Source organism: Erpetoichthys calabaricus, chromosome 13, assembly GCF_900747795.2.
Source record: "Erpetoichthys calabaricus chromosome 13, fErpCal1.3, whole genome shotgun sequence".
NCBI lineage: Eukaryota > Metazoa > Chordata > Cladistia > Polypteriformes > Polypteridae > Erpetoichthys > Erpetoichthys calabaricus.
In genome coordinates, this window is record NC_041406.2 from 73462005 (window position 1) to 73481258 (window position 19254).

The window sequence follows — 19254 nt, forward strand, 5'->3', positions numbered from 1 at the left end:
GTTAGAGTTTAGTAGTGTGGTGATTATGTTGTGGTCATACTGGGTCTGTATGAAATGCAAGTATTAACTGGAGACATAAAACCAAAGCTGAAGAAAGAGTAAATGCTTTAACTTGTATGCCAATCTTCTGCTATTCAGCCCCCTTAAAACATTTGACTTTTAGTTCTTCTATAACATGTAAGTTGAGCCATTTAATCTCTCTTTGATGTTGTTTGTTATATCATTTTGAGTTATAAGAGATTTGATTTATTTTTATTTTGCCGTTTGTAAGATTTTTAAGAATTATGCTTTTGAAATGCATCTCCTGTCCACTCTGAGTTTCATGGACAACCAAAACACAAACTGATTTTCACTTTGCTGGCCAGCTCTTCAAAGGAATGTCGCTCACAATGATTGTCTGCCAGTGCGATCAGAGCATGCGGTACATATTGGGAGTATTTAGATCAGTGATCAGATCAATACCATAAGTCATAAAATGCAACACTCATAAATATCAGAGATTTTTACCAAAACGTCATGTCTAGGTCTTTGTGAAGTTTGTAAATGGTTTCATTTTTTTATAATGGAGACATTTCTCACTGTTATTACTGAAAATATGTATTCATATAAAGGAAAAAATCTTGTTAAAATTAATTTTATTTTCATTTTAAGTGGCAGAATTTTAAAGAGACAAGACAAAATTGTTGCCTGAGGGGAAAGCTGAAAATCACAGAAACCACAAAGTTATTACCAAAAACGAGTGATTGTGTCTTTATATTTCCTTAATTTATGTTATTCCTCACAAGCTATTCTTCCCTTTAACAAAGTTCAGAGGAGAGGAAGTAATGACAGTAGTTCTTTAGTAAGATGGCAGTAGCAGTGGAATTGCACCAAGATCCTAGTAATGGCAACTGCATCCACATAACCACCATAAAAATGGATATGTGTGATGTAATCAAAGAAAAACAATATTATGATTTTTTTGTGGCTCACAATATTAACGTTTTGGAAATCTGTACTGATCATTTACTTTATACCTATTGAGACTTGATATTTAAGCTTAATAAAATCAAAAAAGGAGTTTTGAGAAACAGTAAATAAAAATACGGCTAAAAAAACAAACATTTTGTTCCTTTTTGCTGCAAATTACTTAAGTCACATCTGAATCATTGAACAAAACTGCCCCACTTGAATAGCACAAATACAGTAAATGATGAATGATGTTAGAGTGAAGTGTACAGTGGGAATCTGGATTTTCCCGGAGTGCTCAGGCAAATTTAAATGCCCTGTTGTTGTCGAAATGAATACCATTTCTGCTGTAATCGAAAGTCCACCTGTTGCCCCATACGTCTGCACCTGCAATATGATCAGATATGTTTTATTTTTTACCCTTATAAAAGCAGACAATGAAGAAAGCCGTGCCAAGGCATACCAGCGCACGTATATACAGATCAGGCCTGTCCAGTGTTAGCCAATACAGTAAAGAGGCCAATAAGAGCTGAGTAAAGTTAAAGTATCAGTAAAAAGGCCCACGTGTCTGTGACACATCGTGCTTATGTTTAAAGTGCTGTGGCACTATTTTGTTAATGGGATTTGGATGCAATAAGAATGTGACAACTGAAGAAGTCCAGTTTAACGCTTTCCAGATTTTCCATGTTAGCGTTGAAAGAGTTAAGCACAGATGGGAGTAATGAAAGTGCCTTCGGCGTGTCGGCTGATGTTACCACAGCACTGTCTCCTATTTTAAACTGGCGTCAGTGTCATTTTTTCTTTTTTTTTTAATAAAATTACCATGTAGGGATTAACATGCCAGTTACAGTCATTCTTGTCTGATGAATCCTAAAGCCGTTCAATCACGCTACAAGGAAGCAGAAGACTGTACGCTCGAGCCATGTGTTCTCTATAGGTTTCTCGTGTTATTCATTCCCAGTGCCCATCAGAGAGCCCACTGCTCATTCCTATTCATTTGAGTCTGTGAATTTGCTGCCGGCGCACAACTGGTTTACCTATTCTACATATTGCTGTCTAGGCCAATCTGAACATGTGCTGCAACTTAATGAAATTACATGAGCAGAAATACAAGAATCTCCCCCCACCCTCCAAGAGTCTAGACCTATTAAAGTCTATAGCCTCAAACCAAGAACAAATAGCTTTACGATTGTTTGAACAAAGAGATAATACAATACCACCAAAAGCCTTTAACATGATATTTGCTTTGATTTCTACATTTTAAGGATTAACAGAAATTATGGTTGAGGGTAGAACTGTCTAAGGCACATTAAAAAAGCATGATTACATGGACCACTTGCACTTTAAAATACTCCATAAGGGCTTTCAATATTGTAACCTCCTCAATTTTCTTACTCACATTTGGAACTGAAATCAAGCAGTGTTTTATTTTTAAGACTTTTGGAAAAATGCTGTTTGTTTTGCCAAAGTACCACCATTCTTCTTTCCCCCCAAAAATACATAATTCTGTGGTATTTTCTTTGCAAAAAGCCATGACAAATTTAAGATGTGAAACAATAAAGCGAACAGTCCTTCCACATCTGGTGACTAGAGCTTTTGCATCCTGCAGTGCCAGCATGAAATTACCAACAGCCTACATTACGCACCAGGTCAGATTTGGCCATGCTTCATTGATCTTTGACCTCACTGGCAGGTAGGCAGTCTGCAGGGTGGTGGGCTAAAATGCTGCTAAAGATCTTTAGTGGTTTTCTGAGGCAATGGCAGTGTTCTCCTCTGTGCCTGGTAGTGCATTAAGTGCATAATGCTGGACATGTGCATTTTCAGGTGAGGAAGACAGAAGTCCAAAGAAATGGAAGTTATACTCAATAATCATTGTACACACAAATATATTATACATGCCAATAATAACTGGGGGGATTGTACTTTAATGAACCCTATACACTCCTTCTCAAGCTCCTTTTTAAGGGTTGTTTTACTATTTCAATTATCGTCCCACTAAAAATGATTTCCATAAAATGGTTGCTGTCAGGCAACAAATATGAAATTCATTCCAACTATAACTGTATTCAAACATTGTAGCTTCTTTTCACCTAAAATGTTCAAAGACTTCAAAGGACAGTTACATACCAAGAACATGAAAATTACCTTAAAGTCCAGTCCATTCTCTCTGAGGAATATTCAAGGGGTTGCTTCACTTTTACTTTCCATCTGGGACCTCTGGAAGTTACACATTGTTATGTCAGAATGCAGCACAAATGCTCCCCAAGTGCCTTTTAATTTCTGGCCACCCTCTTTCAATAGCCTACTGGCAAACTGAGAGAGACAAACTGCCAAGGGTTACTAGCAACAGACCAGGAGATGCATGTGGTTTTTGGGACAGAAACTAAAACAACCAGATTTCTACATAGACTGTGGATTGGTATCAAAAACCAGTAGGCTTGACTGTTTCTGTAGTCGAACAGCAACTTCCAGAAGTCATTAAGAACAGCACAGAAGTTCAACCGGAGTCAAAACAGGGTCAAAATGCTAAGACCGAAATTGAATCAAAATGTGGAAAGTTATGAGTTGTTAATAGAAAATTAGAACTTAAAACATTATAATCAACAATTGTTCAGTTCAAAGTCCTAATCTCAGACAAACTACTAATGGTGCTGTGTTAGAATTTATATGCAGCTCTTAGTGATACGAATTGTGTGATTCTTGGGAGGTGGTTCCTGAGAGATTAATCCCAAGAACAGAAAAAAATTTATCTAAGGCAATAATCATTTACTAACAAGAACACAGGGACTTTCCAGTTATTAATAAACATCATGAACTGCATTTGTCATGTAACAGAATTAAGAGGAACACTTTTTATGTGAGAGGTATAATGATGGAGTACATAGTAGCCTTCTAAGCTAAAGAAGCACTCCTTTATCTTATTAGGCTAATCTACTTATTTCTGTACTTCAGGGATAGGAATTACAAAGTTTCTGTTGAGTTGACATTAGGTGATAAGTGTGAACCTGTGAAACCAGTTAGCAATATAGAAAAAAAATGTTAAAAAGTCATATGCAGTAACTAAGAGTTTCCCAAGTTGAGTCCCGGAGGACCGCTGTGGCTGCAGGTTTTCATCCCATCCATTTAACTTTTAATTGTATAAATAAACAAGCTGTTATTTCCCAGTCCCTCTGTTTACAAAAAAAAAAAACAGAGCTGGATTTCTAAATGTTCATTAGTAAGTATTTATGTATGTTACATGTAAATACTTTATGTTTTTTCATCGTCCTTATCATGATTTTCATTTCATTTTTCCAGGTGTTCTGGACATTATTTACCAATAAGTACTCTAGTGGGTCTGATACCCAAGTAGCTGCACCTTTCTGTGTTGTCTGTCTTTGGGTCTCATTTATGCATTTTTTTTGTGGATTTCAGCTTGAAAATATGCTTATACCAAAAAACAGGATAATACATATGTCAAAAAAACCTAATTTATAAAACCTACGCAATTTACCTTAATAAATCACACTCATCTTTTTAAATTGTGCATGGGAATGCACCTGTGACTCTGCCCTGTTGCCACCCTGAAACAACCTTCCATGAACTATGCTAATCATCATCATACATATGCAATCTCACTGCTGCAGAACTTCAAAATATTATACTTGGTCATTTATTTATTGAGGAAAATGATCGAATATTACAATCTTGCTAGGTGCTGTTTTTGCAGTATGATGTGCTCTGATTACGTTGGGAAAAATAGGCACAGTTACGAATTGCCTTTTTATGTTGGCAAAACCTGTTGTGTTTTATGTATGTCCACCTTCACCTAAAGAAAAGTCAATGTAACACCTTGTCGATCTGTCAATGGCATCTGGCACAGTGAGTGTGATGAAGTAAAACTTAGCTGACATATTGCTGACCTGTTAACCAGTCCCCTGAGAATTGACAACAGGTAGGGTATAGAAATTGAAGAAAATCCAAAAAAAATTCATTATGCAGATACACATTATTGACCCTCTTAAAACTGAACTAAAATAGTCTGTACACCATATTCATCACTTTTAAGGTGCAAAACTGTATGTCTATAATGCCAACGTATATTCTAAGAATGGGTCTGGCGTTTGAATTATTATGCACATGAGTCATCATTTAGCTGGTTTGGCTGCAATTCCCTACTTTATCAAGGGTGCCATCATTACCCAGATTCTCTGAAGTGTTGTATACGGATGGGTCAGAGTTGCCGTAAATATACGCATGTTCTCCCATCAAATTTTTTTCCTTTTTTCATTTAAAATCCCAACATTTGCATGGAAAGGTGCATATGCACATTTCAGGCTTCTTTTTGTGCATATGCACATATGTATGATGATGTAGAAGCGGGAAACAGAGTAACAGAGAAAGGGGCAATTAAACATTATGCAACTTTTAACCAAGCAAGAGTTGACATTCAACAACTCCATGCTTATATTAAAATCCCCCAAACTGTCAGACAGTCTCTTTTAAAACACCGTGAAAAATAGTAGTAGAAAACTTCAAATTTGCAAAAATAAAATTATGTGGACACAGATAACACAAAAGAAGAAAATGATATCCATCCATCAGTTGTTGAGACAGGACTGGACCTGCACTTTTTCTGATGGTATTTTAAATAAGGCAGAAGGGACAGCTGAATCTGTGGTGGGTTGGCACCCTGCCCAGGATTGGTTCCTGCCTTGTGCCCTGTGTTGGCTGGGATTGGCTCCAGCAGACCCCCGTGACCCTGTGTTCGGATTCAGCGGGTTGGACAATGGATGGATGGATGGACAGCTGAATGGGGTGCCAGTCCATTGCAGAATACATCCATAGGCACACACACTCTTTTATAGCTGGTCTTATTTTTTAGTCACTAAAACATAGTAGTAGTAGTAGTAGCATTGTCATATGTACAGCGTAAAGTGAAATTCCTACTTGCATGTCAAACCAATTAGTAACATGTCGCCACTCACCGCCTCCTTGATGAATAGGAATGTATTAATATACATACTGTAACTCCATTTCATCTGATAGAAAACACAAATCAGCTTATCTGTTGTACCTCTTGTTCCCCCCTTATGTTCTCAGTACCTGAAACCTGTGAAAAAAATCAAATGGAGTCTTAACTACTTGTCTGCACAACTTGATGACTGATTAAGATTCTTATTGCTATTCCTGCTGTTTTTTTCAACTTTCAGCTTTTTTAATTTAAATAAATATTCCACAGTCATTCACGGTGTCTTTTATTTTACTGACATACATAAACTGTGATTCTATTGCAGACATTTTTCAAGCAGAGCTAAGAAAGTTGTACTTTATTGGGTGGGAGACTAAGAGTTTTATGAAGCCTTGCCTACTGACATGACGTGCTCTGTGACACGCATCAGGATTCTTACTGGGAAGATGTTTGTATGTTATCTAACATCTGACTGTTATTACTAGCTGCTGATCCTTGTAGTGTGGTAGTACACAGGTAAGATCTACTGGCTATCAGCTGAGAGCCCTGAGCTCAGGTCCTGGCCTAAACACTGTCGTTGTGAAGCACTCTGCCACTCCTGCTTCCTTGCATGTACTGTATGTGCATGATGGGTTGATTGGCAATTGTAAAGTTACTAAGTTTGAGTGAATGTTCTCTGTGATCGACTATCATCCTTATTCAAGGTTTGGTCTTGCCTTAGGCTCAGGGCTACAAGGACAGACTCCATCTTCATGCAACTCAAAATTGTAATAAGCATATAAAGAAATTGATAGATGGACCTTGTACTTAGTAGCCAAGGAGTTTTCCATAAGTGAAAAATAAATCAATTAGAATTTCCCAGTAGTAATGGTTTGTAACCATATTTTGACAACAAGAAAACTTTGTGGAACAAAAACTTACATTTTCATGTCCTAGCAGTCATCACGCACATTTCAAACTGTTCATATTCCTCTTCATTGAATGACCAGAGTCAATCTTTCAGTTTGTGTTTTAAAAACACCATGTAGTATCCAGTGCTTAACCTTCGTAATGTTGTATTTGGAGAACACACAGGCTACAAAATGAGTAAACTAGCTCAGAATTTAGGCCTTCACTCTTGGCCCCTTCCATGGCTGGTTCCTGCCTTGTGTCCAGTTCTGTCTGGGTAGGCTTCATCATCTGCACGCAACCCCTCACCCTGAAATGGATAAAATAGGTCTAAAAATGGACATATGGTTCATTCTTGCCTCTTTAAGCCCAGGTCCTTGAGCCCTACAGGTACTCTGCCGGCTTGTACAATTAGCTGGCTAATTGCAGAGTTACAGCTTCCCCCTCAAATTTTTGAACAGGGCATTCCTCAGTGATGCGTGGCACTCTATAAATGCATTAGACAAGCACTAATTGCAATCAGTCTCCTAATCAGAGGCCAGTTCCTGACTTCAAACAAAATCCATTCTTATGTAGACTTCTCGTTTTTCTTTTTCAGCACTGCTTCTGTCGATTGTCCCACAGTCTGAAACTTAGAAAATGCGTGTGTCATTGCTTTAAATTGTGTGTGATGTCATTCTGAGCTTGCTTGTTTTTTTGCTTTTTCCTCTAATTCCTCTACACTGTAGGAATTCTTTTTTTAACAGCCGTACGTGACTTCTGCCAACTGTGCTTGTTCACCCAAACTGGTTATCTTTACAAAACAAGCAGAATACAGTTCTGTGAACACCATTCATTGAACAGTCCAGCAAAATGTACAAACCCTCTGCGGAGTACATTTCAGATTTTTGGAAATGAGAAAATGTTGAATCAATTTGCATGTACATTCAAAATTATAATAACCCACTAATTATAAACTTAGTGCAATAAGTCCCACGACTGTCCTTAAGGACACAAAATCAGTTTGTTTGAGGTTAAGTATTGAAGGTAAACATTGCATTGCATTGAAAAAAAAAACTTTTCACTTAAAAATAAACTCAGAAACTTTAAAATGAAAACAACACATTGCTGCATTTGTTCTATTGCTACTTTTTTTCTTGGTATAACTGTTAGGCCTTTCTATAAGCAGTTACTCATAAGCTTAAACTAACACTAAAAAAGAATAAACTCCACACCACTTTGTATGATAAAGAAAGTGCAAACATAAGTCTTGTATCCTAACTGAAACTGTAATTAGAATACTGTACAATACAACATGGACAAATAGCTAACCACCAAGAAGTGATACTTACCGTATATACTTGAATATAAGCCAAGTTTTTCAGCAGCCAAAATGTGCTGAAAAACGTCACCCTTGGCTTATATTCGAGTCAGGTCCCGCTGCCCCCGCAAACCCACACGTGTTTAGTCTCTCCCTGTGCAGCAAGCGAGAGAGAGAGAGAGTGAGCGAAAGAGATACCATATTGTTTTTGTTGACCCTCTTCTCCACTTACAGAGCTAGTTTACTGTTTTTCTTTTAAATAAATACTCAGAAACATTTAACCTACTGATGCCTCAATTAATGTATGGTAATTTTATTGGTATTTATTTTGATTATTGAAACTTTCCAGTATCTGCTGCATTTCCCACCCTAGGCTTATACTCGAGTCAATACGTTTTTCCAGTTTTTGTAGGTAAAATTAGGTACCTCGGCTTATATTCGGGTCGGCTTATACTCGAGTATATACGGTATACTATACTAAATGCATAGTCAACAACTTTGTGAGTTTATCCTTAAGTATCTGAGCTTGTGACAGTCCATCACGATAAGATTTGTGAAAATCAGTTTTGTGAAAGCCTTAGAGATAAAGAGAGTCTTTGAAGGTTTACAAAAATTACAAAAAGTTGTCAATGCCCAGAGAGAAAGATAACCTGAACTGGGGCAAATTCAGTTGTGATGTCAATCAGTACCAGTCCACAATGTCATGCTCTTCAGGACCATATGATGCAGCTAAACTTTGAAGGTTAAGTATATCTGAGGATCTGCAGGGGTCATAACAACAACTTTTATTTCTATAACACATTTTCATACTAGAAATGTAGCTCAAAGTGCTTTATGAGATGTCAAAGAAGTAATTACATGCAAATAAAAACAAATTAAAATTAAATAAGAAAAAATAAATAAAAAATAGCACAGATAAAAAAATAATGTGCACTTTCGTAAAGCAAATGTATAATTAAGAGAAATAAAGCTCTTAAATAGAGAATTATGTTTATTTTTTAAGTTTCTAAATGAGGGGCTGATGAAAGGGTTAGGAGGCCAGGGGTGGACAGAAAAAATAAAATTAAAAAGAAACACATTTAAGCTGGAGAATAATTAGCAGACCATTATTAGAAGATCTAATTTACGACTTGGAATGCAGGGGGACAGGCATTCCATAATATAGGAAGGGGCAAGATTATTTAAGGCTTTATACGCTAATCAATTCTAAAAGACACAGGTGACCAATGTAATGACGCTAAAAGTGTTAAGATATGCTCAGATTTTCTTTTTCCAGCTAGGGTTCTTGTCACATAAGGCCACATTAAGGAAGAAAATTGAATAACATATTCGTTCTTGAACAAATAGCTAAAAGAAAATTCCTGTTCTGTAAGCAGAACATGGCTACACAATGTAGTATGGAACGCATAATTTTTGGACAGATGAGTGAAAAAATTACATTGTTAAGCTATAGTGTAAAATTTCAGGACAAAGAAGACCTTCATACCAACCACCATGCACTCTGGTGGGGTAAAACTAGCAAAGGTATAAGCTTGACAATAGTCAATTTACCATGAATTCCACCTTCAAGGCCATGTGAAGACCATCTTTTCAAAAGCTAAGCTGAAACAAGAGGATTAGGCAAACACACAATGAAGAATCTACAATAGAATCGCTTAATGATAGAAGCTCTGAATTCTGCGATTAAGTGTGTACAGTATATGTAAAGCCTGTGGTGGTGTTTAAGGGGATTGGTGGGTGCAAGAAAACCATCAGAACACTCGCAATGGTTCTGTGACCAGAATTTCTCCTTGATAATCTGGTAGCTCTTACAGGAAAGTCTTCATCCAAGTTATTCTTATTAAAGGAGATGCTAGCAAAATTACTGAATCAAGAATGTACTTTCCATGCCAATTGTATTAAATGTTGACTATTTTATTATCAACAACATAATATTTATATGTGTTATAGCCAATGGTAAGAATTAGTTGAAAGTCTAAACAGACCTAAATACGTTAAGCCATACATTAGGGGAATATACTTTATTTTTCATTGCACCAACATTTATTTATCACCCGTGAATTATTCTAAATATATTTTAAGTTACACCACAATGACATTGGTCTGCCATTTGCACATAATGTGAATAGATACCCTGTATTGTAGACCTTTCAGATACATTGTGAACTAATTAAACATAAAAACACAGATTCTAAGTTTATATTTCATTTGCTGCTAATTGTTTGCAGAAAAAGCCACCAAAAAAGTAATGAATGGAAAAAACTGTCTTTCAGTTTTTTTATTATGTTTACTAGTCATAACATTTTGTTATAAACTGGCTTTGTAGGTCTCTTCTATTTCCGTTTTCTAAATGCCATCACATCAGGATGACATTTGAACTGGTGTTCATTACACGTGCCTGAAATGCATTATCAGTGGTTTAATAATTAACTCTCCCATATGTTCATTGTTATAGGCTCACATATAAATTCCTCTTTTTGGTCTGTGGTGTGTCTAAACAGCTTTGAATGTGGGAAAAAAATGAAAAAAGGGCCTTTAGGGTTTGGGTAATAATTTTAGTATGTGCAGTCTGTAAGAGAACACTAGTGTCTCTTTTGTTGCACTTTGATTCAAAGCAATTATTTCAAAATTAATCCTTGATGTTTATGAGGTCCGTGTTTAAATTGACGTAAAAAATCTCTTAGAAAGGGCAAATGGAGATTAGGACCGAACAAGGTACGTTAAGCATGTCAGGCCTGCTCTTAAGTGGAGGTACCATATTTAATTGAAGATGCTCATAATCCTCTCCAGCAGGGGTTCTGTGTTTGGTGCCAGCAGCTGCCAATTGCTTATCCTTTGATCTTCTTGTTTCGCAGATCTCTGTAGGCCTACGCTTTGCTGTCCAGCGTCTGGAAGAGGCGGGATCCAACATAAAGTTTGACCTTCAGATCAAAAGGTAGGCATGCAGCACAGAGACCACCTTCTAACGTATTTGGTTGTACATTGAAAGCTGGCCTCTGATAAGCCAGAGAGAGAGTTGAATTCACTAGTCGAAAATGTTAAGGATGTTTGATTACTGGTTTTTCTAACAGTCAATTGATTCTGCTGTATTACATGTGAACTGTTACAGTGATCTCTGTAAATGCTGTACTAAAATGTCAATAGCTTCATTATCCTGCTTGCTGTGTGCTCAGGAGTACCATTAAGCACACTATTGGTATTGTTGACTGCCATGCCCTTGATTTGACAGACTATGAAAAACTACAAACGGGAGTCACTGCAGACACGAATTTAAGAAGACAAAAGTCAAGATTCTCAACAGAGTAACTGGCCGAATACAAATAAGCAATGAGTTAAACATCAAAGCCACTAGAGAAAACTGAGAAAGTAAAGCAATTTCTTAACACTGTTGCATTCAGTCAGACATCGATTAGCTATGTGTGCAAATAAAGAACTCCATAAGATTATTAAGTCCATCTTCACACTTAGTGCACCCAACCATGTTCTGGTGTACTCCTGCTGATCCACACAAATCTAGCTGTAAAGTTTTCTCGTCTTATTGTATTGCTGCAGGCTGTCCATATCTACTTAAAACAGGATTGCCGAATTAATTCAAGAGAAAGCCACTCACACTGACTTAAATGTGGCACTGAGTGGGTGACAGATGTGGGCAGTGACAAAGACTAGTCACAAGCTGGGACTTTGTGAAAAGTGGAAATTGATCAATATGGGGAGAATCAACTGACAAGCCGTAAGGTCAATGTGTCTCGTGCACAGTGAAAGAAGATGTTGAGGATAATTAAATAACAGAAGCTGGCTCAGCCATCTTCTAAACCAGGAACAAGATTAGAGCCACATGAACCAAAATGAACCAAGTAGAAGTGTTGCTGTTTGCAAAGGAACTGTCAATAGATGTGTTCTAGATAATCCATTTTATAAAAAACAAGTTAAATTTATTATATGTGAGTAGTAAACCTCATATGTATATATATATATTATATATAATATATATGTTATAGGTAGCTGAATAATCAACCATTATATTGACTGAAAAGTTTGAGTAAACACTGGCCATTCTTACTTTCAGTCTCTAAATAACAAGTGTTTTACTTGTGCTGTCATATCCTGTGAGATCAATTATCAGTCTAATAAGCAGTAGGCAAATTTGTTTTAATATGTTAGCTTTAGCAGGGCACATAGACGCATCAGCTACTGAAACACATTGTTTAAGACACTATGCCAGAGCTAAATACTGTGCACTTTTTGCATCATGGATTCCGTGCTGTTCATAACTCTAGTAAAACTCTCCTGTATCTGGAAATTTTCAAAGGTTTTAATTATTCTGCTAGTCATGGCTTTTTTATATTCAACTGTCCCACTCAGTTTTTTGGAACAGTGACGCAAATACAAGTATGCACAGTACAGTCCCATTTGTGTAGATCTGTACTGTTAATGCCTATTTGTCTGAGAAGGAATTGCATGCATGTGCCTCACACTAACACCCTGTGCCATTACAACTTGTATCTGTGCTCCATATAGATTGTCTTCTACTTGACACTGGAAATGTTATATGCCATGAATTTTTGCGGGAGAACACCTGCTTATCTGTGAGATAGTTTTCCATTTACAGTTATTCTTAATCCTTAAATGGACTAGTAGGCCCAGATAGGATACGATTATTCATCCATTAATCTATTGTAATTTCTTACAAGGCATTGCTTGATCATCAGCTTTTATTGCTTAATTGGATGAGTCCAATCAGTTAGAAAGCAAAGTTTTGTGTTATCTAAAACTACAAAAGGTCATTTTTTTTGTGAGGAACAGTACATACCTATTTGGATTCAACTTGTTAATGTTTTTCTATGCCAAGTTTCTCTATTTGGCTTTACTTTATTGTTTCAGTCTATATAGGGTATTGTTTTATCTCGGCCATTTGTTCATCTAGCTCTCCAAATATGGTAGTAGTGGAGCTTTACATGTGGGTAATAATTTAATGCATTTTGATTTTCTTTATTATCATAATGTTATACTGATCTAATCTTTTGGTTGGATTGTGTTGTTCATGTTGTAATGAAGCATTTAAGCTTAATAAAACTTACTAGAAGGCAAAAGCCAAGCAAAATGACACCTTTTATTGGCTAACTAAAAAGATTACAATATGCAAGCTTTCGAGGCAACTCAGGCCCCTTCTTCAGGCAAAATGTGTTGCGTGAGTAATTACAAAAAAAAGTGTTGCGTGAGTAGTTACATTCTTTGGTTTCTTGAGCAGTTGCACTATGGTGCCTTTCTGAAACCATATAAGTAAATCACAAAGAAACAGTGATAAGCTGAACAATTTAAAATGTGAATGAGATCAGTGAATCTCCAAATGTTTTGATGTTTTTTTTTTTGTAAGGTGGTCATCTGTGGTGGTGGTTTTTCCTTTGTTGTCACTTGATAGTAATAGCAGCATCTTCCTAAGCTCTGCCACTTGTGCCATATATCATTTCCAGTATGTCCTCATGTTCTTTTTACCGATAGCCATCACTTTGTGCATACTGTATTTCTGCTGCATGGGTGAAATGAAGTAGTTTGCTTTCCAACTTTTATACAAATATCTCAATTGACACCAACACCTTTGGGCTCTTTCTGTGTTTAGTTTAAGTATTTTCACATTCATGTACAGTCTTGAAAATACAATCCTGTCAAAACAGAAGAACACTAATGTTTTAAATTTGACAGTAAATGAAATGCATGTTGTGGAATCTATGGTATTTGTGTTTTTAAATACTTGGGGTCAACAACACAGAGTAATGGGGATTGTGGAAGAGAGGTGAAGAAGAGAGTGCAGGCAGGGTGGAATGGGTGGAGAAGAGTGTCAGGAGTAATTTGTGACAGACAGTTATCAGCAAGAGTGAAAAGGAAGGTCTACAGGACGGTAGTGAGACCAGCTATGTTATATGGGTTGGAGACGGTGGCACTGACCAGAAAGCAGGAGAGAGAGCTGGAGGTAGCAGAGTTAAAGATGGTACGATTTGCACTGGGTGTGACGAGGATGGATAGGATTAGAAATTAGAACATTAGAGGGTCAGCTCAAGTTGGACGATTGGGAGACAAAATCAGAGAGGCGAGATTGTGTTGGTTTGGACATGTGCAGAGGAGAGATGCTGGGTATATTGGGAGAAGGATGCTAAGGGTAGAGCTACCAGGCAAGAGAAAAAGAAAAGATTTATGGATGTGGTGAGAGAAGACGTGCACGTGATGGGTGTAACAGAACAAGATGCAGAGGATAGAAAGATATGGAAGAAAATTATCCACTCTGGCAACCCCTAATGGGAGCAGCTGAAAGAAGAAGAAGAAGAAGAATATTACTTTTGTTTATTCAGTTGAGGTGTGATTTGTTTTTCCAATAGACACTTTATAAATCCACTGTATGTTAACACTTGTCACAGTAGACTTTGAAACACCTTCATGATAAGCAGCATATTTCTTTGTTTTCATGCTGACACCTTGGTCATTAAAGGAGCACCGGAATCATCGGGTAGAAGGGTCCTTTCATCAGATTATCTTGCCCAACACTGACTCAGCTCTAGAATGGCCAGTAGGGGTGGGGGGCCGGCTGGTTGACCAAGGTCTGCAGGACTCTGACTGCATCTGACTTGTCTGACTCCTTTTCTTCAGTCAGGCAGTGGTTCTACAATGAACTGATGGACAAATATTGTTGTTTTTCATTTGTGTTAATTAGTTTCTACATTGTTTTTGTTTATTTGAACAAATCTGTATCCTCATATGTGATCATTCTGTATTTAGTGAGTGGTATAATCTATTCTTGCATTTTTGCCTTGAAGGCTGTCATGGCGCTCTGCATCCGCACTTAGTGAGGACCACAGCTGTGCAAGAACAAAGTCGTTTGTACTACTTTATTGTATTTCTGAGGTGGCAATGATAGATTGGCCGTCTCGCTCTGTGAGGAGGATTACTTGTGTTCTGTTTTGTGTGTTGTGTTTACGCCAGTTTTTGACATCCATTGCATGCCCAACCTATCAGGAAAGGGGTCTCTCTCTTAATTGACCTTCCCAAGATTTCTTCCATTTTTTTTCTATACGTTTTTTTAAGAGTCTTCTCTTTTTTTTAGCATTTTATTGAATTTATTAAAAGCAAATAACATTCCATACAAGCAACTCAAATTTTGCAGAACTAAGTTCAAGTCAAATCAACCCCCACCCATGAGAAAGAGAGCTAGGCCAATAGAGTACAATTTTAATAGTAGGAAAAATAAATAAATAAATAAAATAACATTAAAAAGGGAAGAGAATCTGCTTCTTTAATTTAAATGCTTATTCTAAAATGTTATTAATTAGATCCAGCCATGTTTTAAAAAAGTTTTGCATAGATCTTCTACATGAGAATTAGATTTTTTCCATTTTCAAATAATATAAAACATCAGTTACCCACAGATTTGAAAGAGGAGAGTTAGGATTCTTCCAGTTAAACAAGATAAGTCTACGTGCCAGCAGTGTAGTAAAGGAAATCACAGTTTGTTTGTCCTTCTCCACTTTAAGCCCATCTGGGAGTCCATCAAACTCAGCTGTTAATGGATTAGGAGGGACTGTGACACCGAGGCTGTCTGATAAGCATTTAAAGATTTTGGTCAAGAAAGATGTTAACTTAGGGAGTCAAGGCTGGGGGGCTTTTAAAAACAGCCTGTTACAGCTCATTGAGGAATTCCTTGTGTGATTTTGGGCTATACAAGAAATACATTGTTACTGTTGTTGTAAAGAGACATACATATCTCAGGATGTTTTGATTTCTACATCAGGCAGCTGAAATGTATGTGTGTTGCACTCCGATGTTCGAATGCATCTTTTCCACTTTCTGTTATTTGCATATGGAAGCTCTTGGCTCACTGCAGGTTCTTTTTTTCATCAGTCATCTCTCAATTTGTTTTGCAGTGTAGTGCAAGCCAGAAAAATAAAAATGTTTGCATCTGGTTGATTTGCATTTGCTTATGTGTTAAATGTAAATGTAGCATATGTTTATAGTTTCATTGCAAAAAAAATATTAGCATATTGTACTTCACAAAAAAAAACTAGTAATCTTTACTGTTATGATCAGTTGAGGTTTCGGTGCTACCTTCTTTTGTGTTTTAGGCACAAAAGATTATTGGGCAAGTTTTAATATCACAGGCTATGCAGACAGAGTTCATTTGGTTCCTGAAGGATGCAGCCAGCTGTGAGAACTAATGTGAATTGCAGGACACATTGGTCATCAACACTTTGAATGCACCTTGTGGCCAAGGGTCCCTCCTGGGACAATGCCTGTCCGAAGGTCGCCTTTCTGATCAAATGCCTTCAACTGCACCAGCGTGGCTGGGGAGTTCACAGGGACCCAGGCCTCTTCGTCCCTCTAAAGACAGACATGTGGCTGCTACTGTACATGCTGTCCCACCCTTCAGAGGGCAAAGTCCCTGCTCCCTGGGCAGAGAAGTGTCGGGCAGCAGTCAGCAAGGGTATTGGAATCAGTACCCCCAACCTCTGGATGCTCCCAGACAGCGGGGACGTCAACTCCATACATTTTGTGTATGTGTCAGTATTAGTGAGGTTGTTGTTTTGCAGTTAATCAAAGTTTTTTTTTTTGTATTCTATCTCACTGAGGAACGTTTTCAGGATTATTTGTTGAATAGATGGAATTACATCTTGCATATGAATTCATTAAAAAATAATGTTTCTTCTGTGTATGCAATGTAAATATATAGTAATAGAACAAGACAGCCCAGGCCTCGGCTGTAAAAGTGCTGCATCACAGCAATTTCCCTGACATTAGTTATTGCGAGGTACTCTGCCCTTATGTCAAGACTCTACGGCTTCTCTTGTGCTTTCTCTTTCTTTATACATAGTGTGCTAGCTATCTCTTCATTTGAATTACCAGTTCTGTATCATCCAAAAAGAACCATCACATATTTCATATTTCATCTCCAATCACAACTCACTTCCTTCTGCTCTGTTGCCCTTGTGGGTTTATAATCCATTGTGATAAGAGTGAACATGTCGGTTTTCTTCTCTGTCTCTCTCTCTGAGTGCCATGCTTGACCTTGTGACTGTTCTGTTCCACTCTTTCCTTATTAGCGACCACTTGACAACTTGGGCAACACATCACAATAATTTGTTGTAATTAGGGCTGGGCAAGTTAATGCATTATTATCGCGTTAATGCATTAATTAATTAACGCCAATTATTTTATCATGCGTTAGTGCAGTTTTTGTTATTATTTTTATGATTTTGAAAGCCTCAGTCTCGATAGTGATCAATAGAGATCAGTGATCTTCTTGTTACAGCGCTTTTCGATATGCTTTTGCTAGAAGGAAAGTTAGCTTTGTTGATTTGACCTCGATTCCCTGTACGTGCTTGAGTAGCGAAGAGCAAACAGCTTCTAAAATGGCATGTGGAGAGAAACCACAGTGAATGCTCAAAGCAAAAAAATCTGTGGATGGCTTTTTCCATATTATCGCTGAATCAGAGTCCGATTTTGATGCAAGTGATCTGGAGATTTAGATCGAAAACGAAATTGAGGTCCTGGCATTAGCTGATCGGTCCCCACCTGATCATGGTGCTGAATGCGTTTGTGTAGCTGATGCACCTATGGCAACATTCACGTGGGAGGCCAGACACTTACGATGACAGAATGTACAAACCATATTGCGTCTCATGGCAACTGCCACCCCTAAGCACTTGTCTCACAAAGACAGCCAGGCAGCCAGCCCACCATGCAAACAGACGTTTTATGTTGATTTATGTGTGAAACCATTGCTTTGTGTGTTTTTCAGAAAACTGAGTTTTTTGGAAAAAATATTAGCCCTCAAAGAGTTGCTACTGAACATAGTTGGCTTATGCTGCTCCCTGATGAAAGAAAATGTTTCTGCTGGTATCTGTTCAGATAAAAAAGAAAACAGATTTAGAAATGTTAACTTGCTGTTGCTCGGAAGGTGCCTGTTATAAAGTTGTGATTGTGGCTCTGGACTCTGAGGGTAACTTGGTTTTCTATAACAAACTTGTTAATGCCCTGGCAGTGGCAAATAGCTTTGGTTTTATATTTGATTTGATTACATTAATGTTTAAGTTCAGAATTACAAGAAATATTTTAACTGCTACTATGTAAAGGGAATACTGCTGTTAAAAAGCACCTTACTTGTTTAAAGTGTTTGCAACCCAAATACACTATTTTTAAGTTCATTATTGAATTTTGCACATAACAATGTGATTGTTGTGATTGTCTTTGATTAATCACAGACAATCGTGCGATCAATCGTGATTAAAATTTTAATCGCTGCCCAGCACTAGTTGTAATTAATTATTTTACTTTCAAATAACCAATGTTTATACAGTATGTACAATGTTTATATCAGGGTGGCACTGTGATGCAGTGGTTATTGCTGCTTTTTCACAGCTCCGCCATCCTCAGTTTGAATTATGCACAGGGGCAGACAATCACTGATAAATAAGTTCTTTTATCTTGTAGCCTAGACTAATTGCTTTGCAATACAAACACAAACACATACCTCACATTAGATAGTGAAAAAAAACACTTAAAAATTAACAAAACAGAAAAACACTTGGTTTTGTTTTAGAAGCAAGCAATCGCCAAGGTAGAGAAAGGAAGCAGAACAAGAGTCTCTGCTCCAATATGGGAAATAGAAACATTGGTAAATTCCTAAAACCTGATCATCAAGAGCGCATAATGTTACCCAAAATCCCTACTCAAAATGATTTGAAGTCAGAATCCTGAAAGCCTCAAATTATTTTCCCTTACTAGCAAAATGGTAAAGATTATTTTTTATATCCAGAATTGCTAAGAATTAGGAAACCCATTTTGACAATTTAAAACATTTTTTTGTGTCAAATTATTTTTTTTAGCTTTTAAAAATGTTATATTTTGAAAGTCTACATTACATTTTATTTGTTTGTTTTAGGAAGTTTTTAATTTTTGTTTAAAATGTAACTGTTTTGAAAGCTGTTATGTGCAGATAATGATTGGTATGGTGCCTGTCTCTAGGGTCCACCTTCCTGATACTTAAACAGTAGGGCACTGGTGTGGGCTCCTTTGTCCGAGGATACGGATTCAGCCAGTAAGCAGATGCTCTTAGAAAGTCTCCTTTTTGGTATTCTGGTTCAGGCTCTTTGCTGTTTCCTTCAGTTGTGTTTTGGCTATGCTT

The 19254-nt window shown here is 37.2% G+C and overlaps 1 protein-coding gene across 1 annotated transcript in view; it reads left to right on the forward strand.

Annotated features, from left to right (window-relative positions):
• itga8 (integrin, alpha 8) overlaps positions 1-19254 on the forward strand; it is a 250776-nt gene that overhangs the window by 153857 nt on the left and 77665 nt on the right. Inside the window, exon 22 of the mRNA XM_028817120.2 lies at positions 10943-11022. Within this exon, the coding sequence (XP_028672953.2) occupies positions 10943-11022 (80 nt within the window). The remainder of the gene's footprint in view (positions 1-10942; positions 11023-19254) is intronic.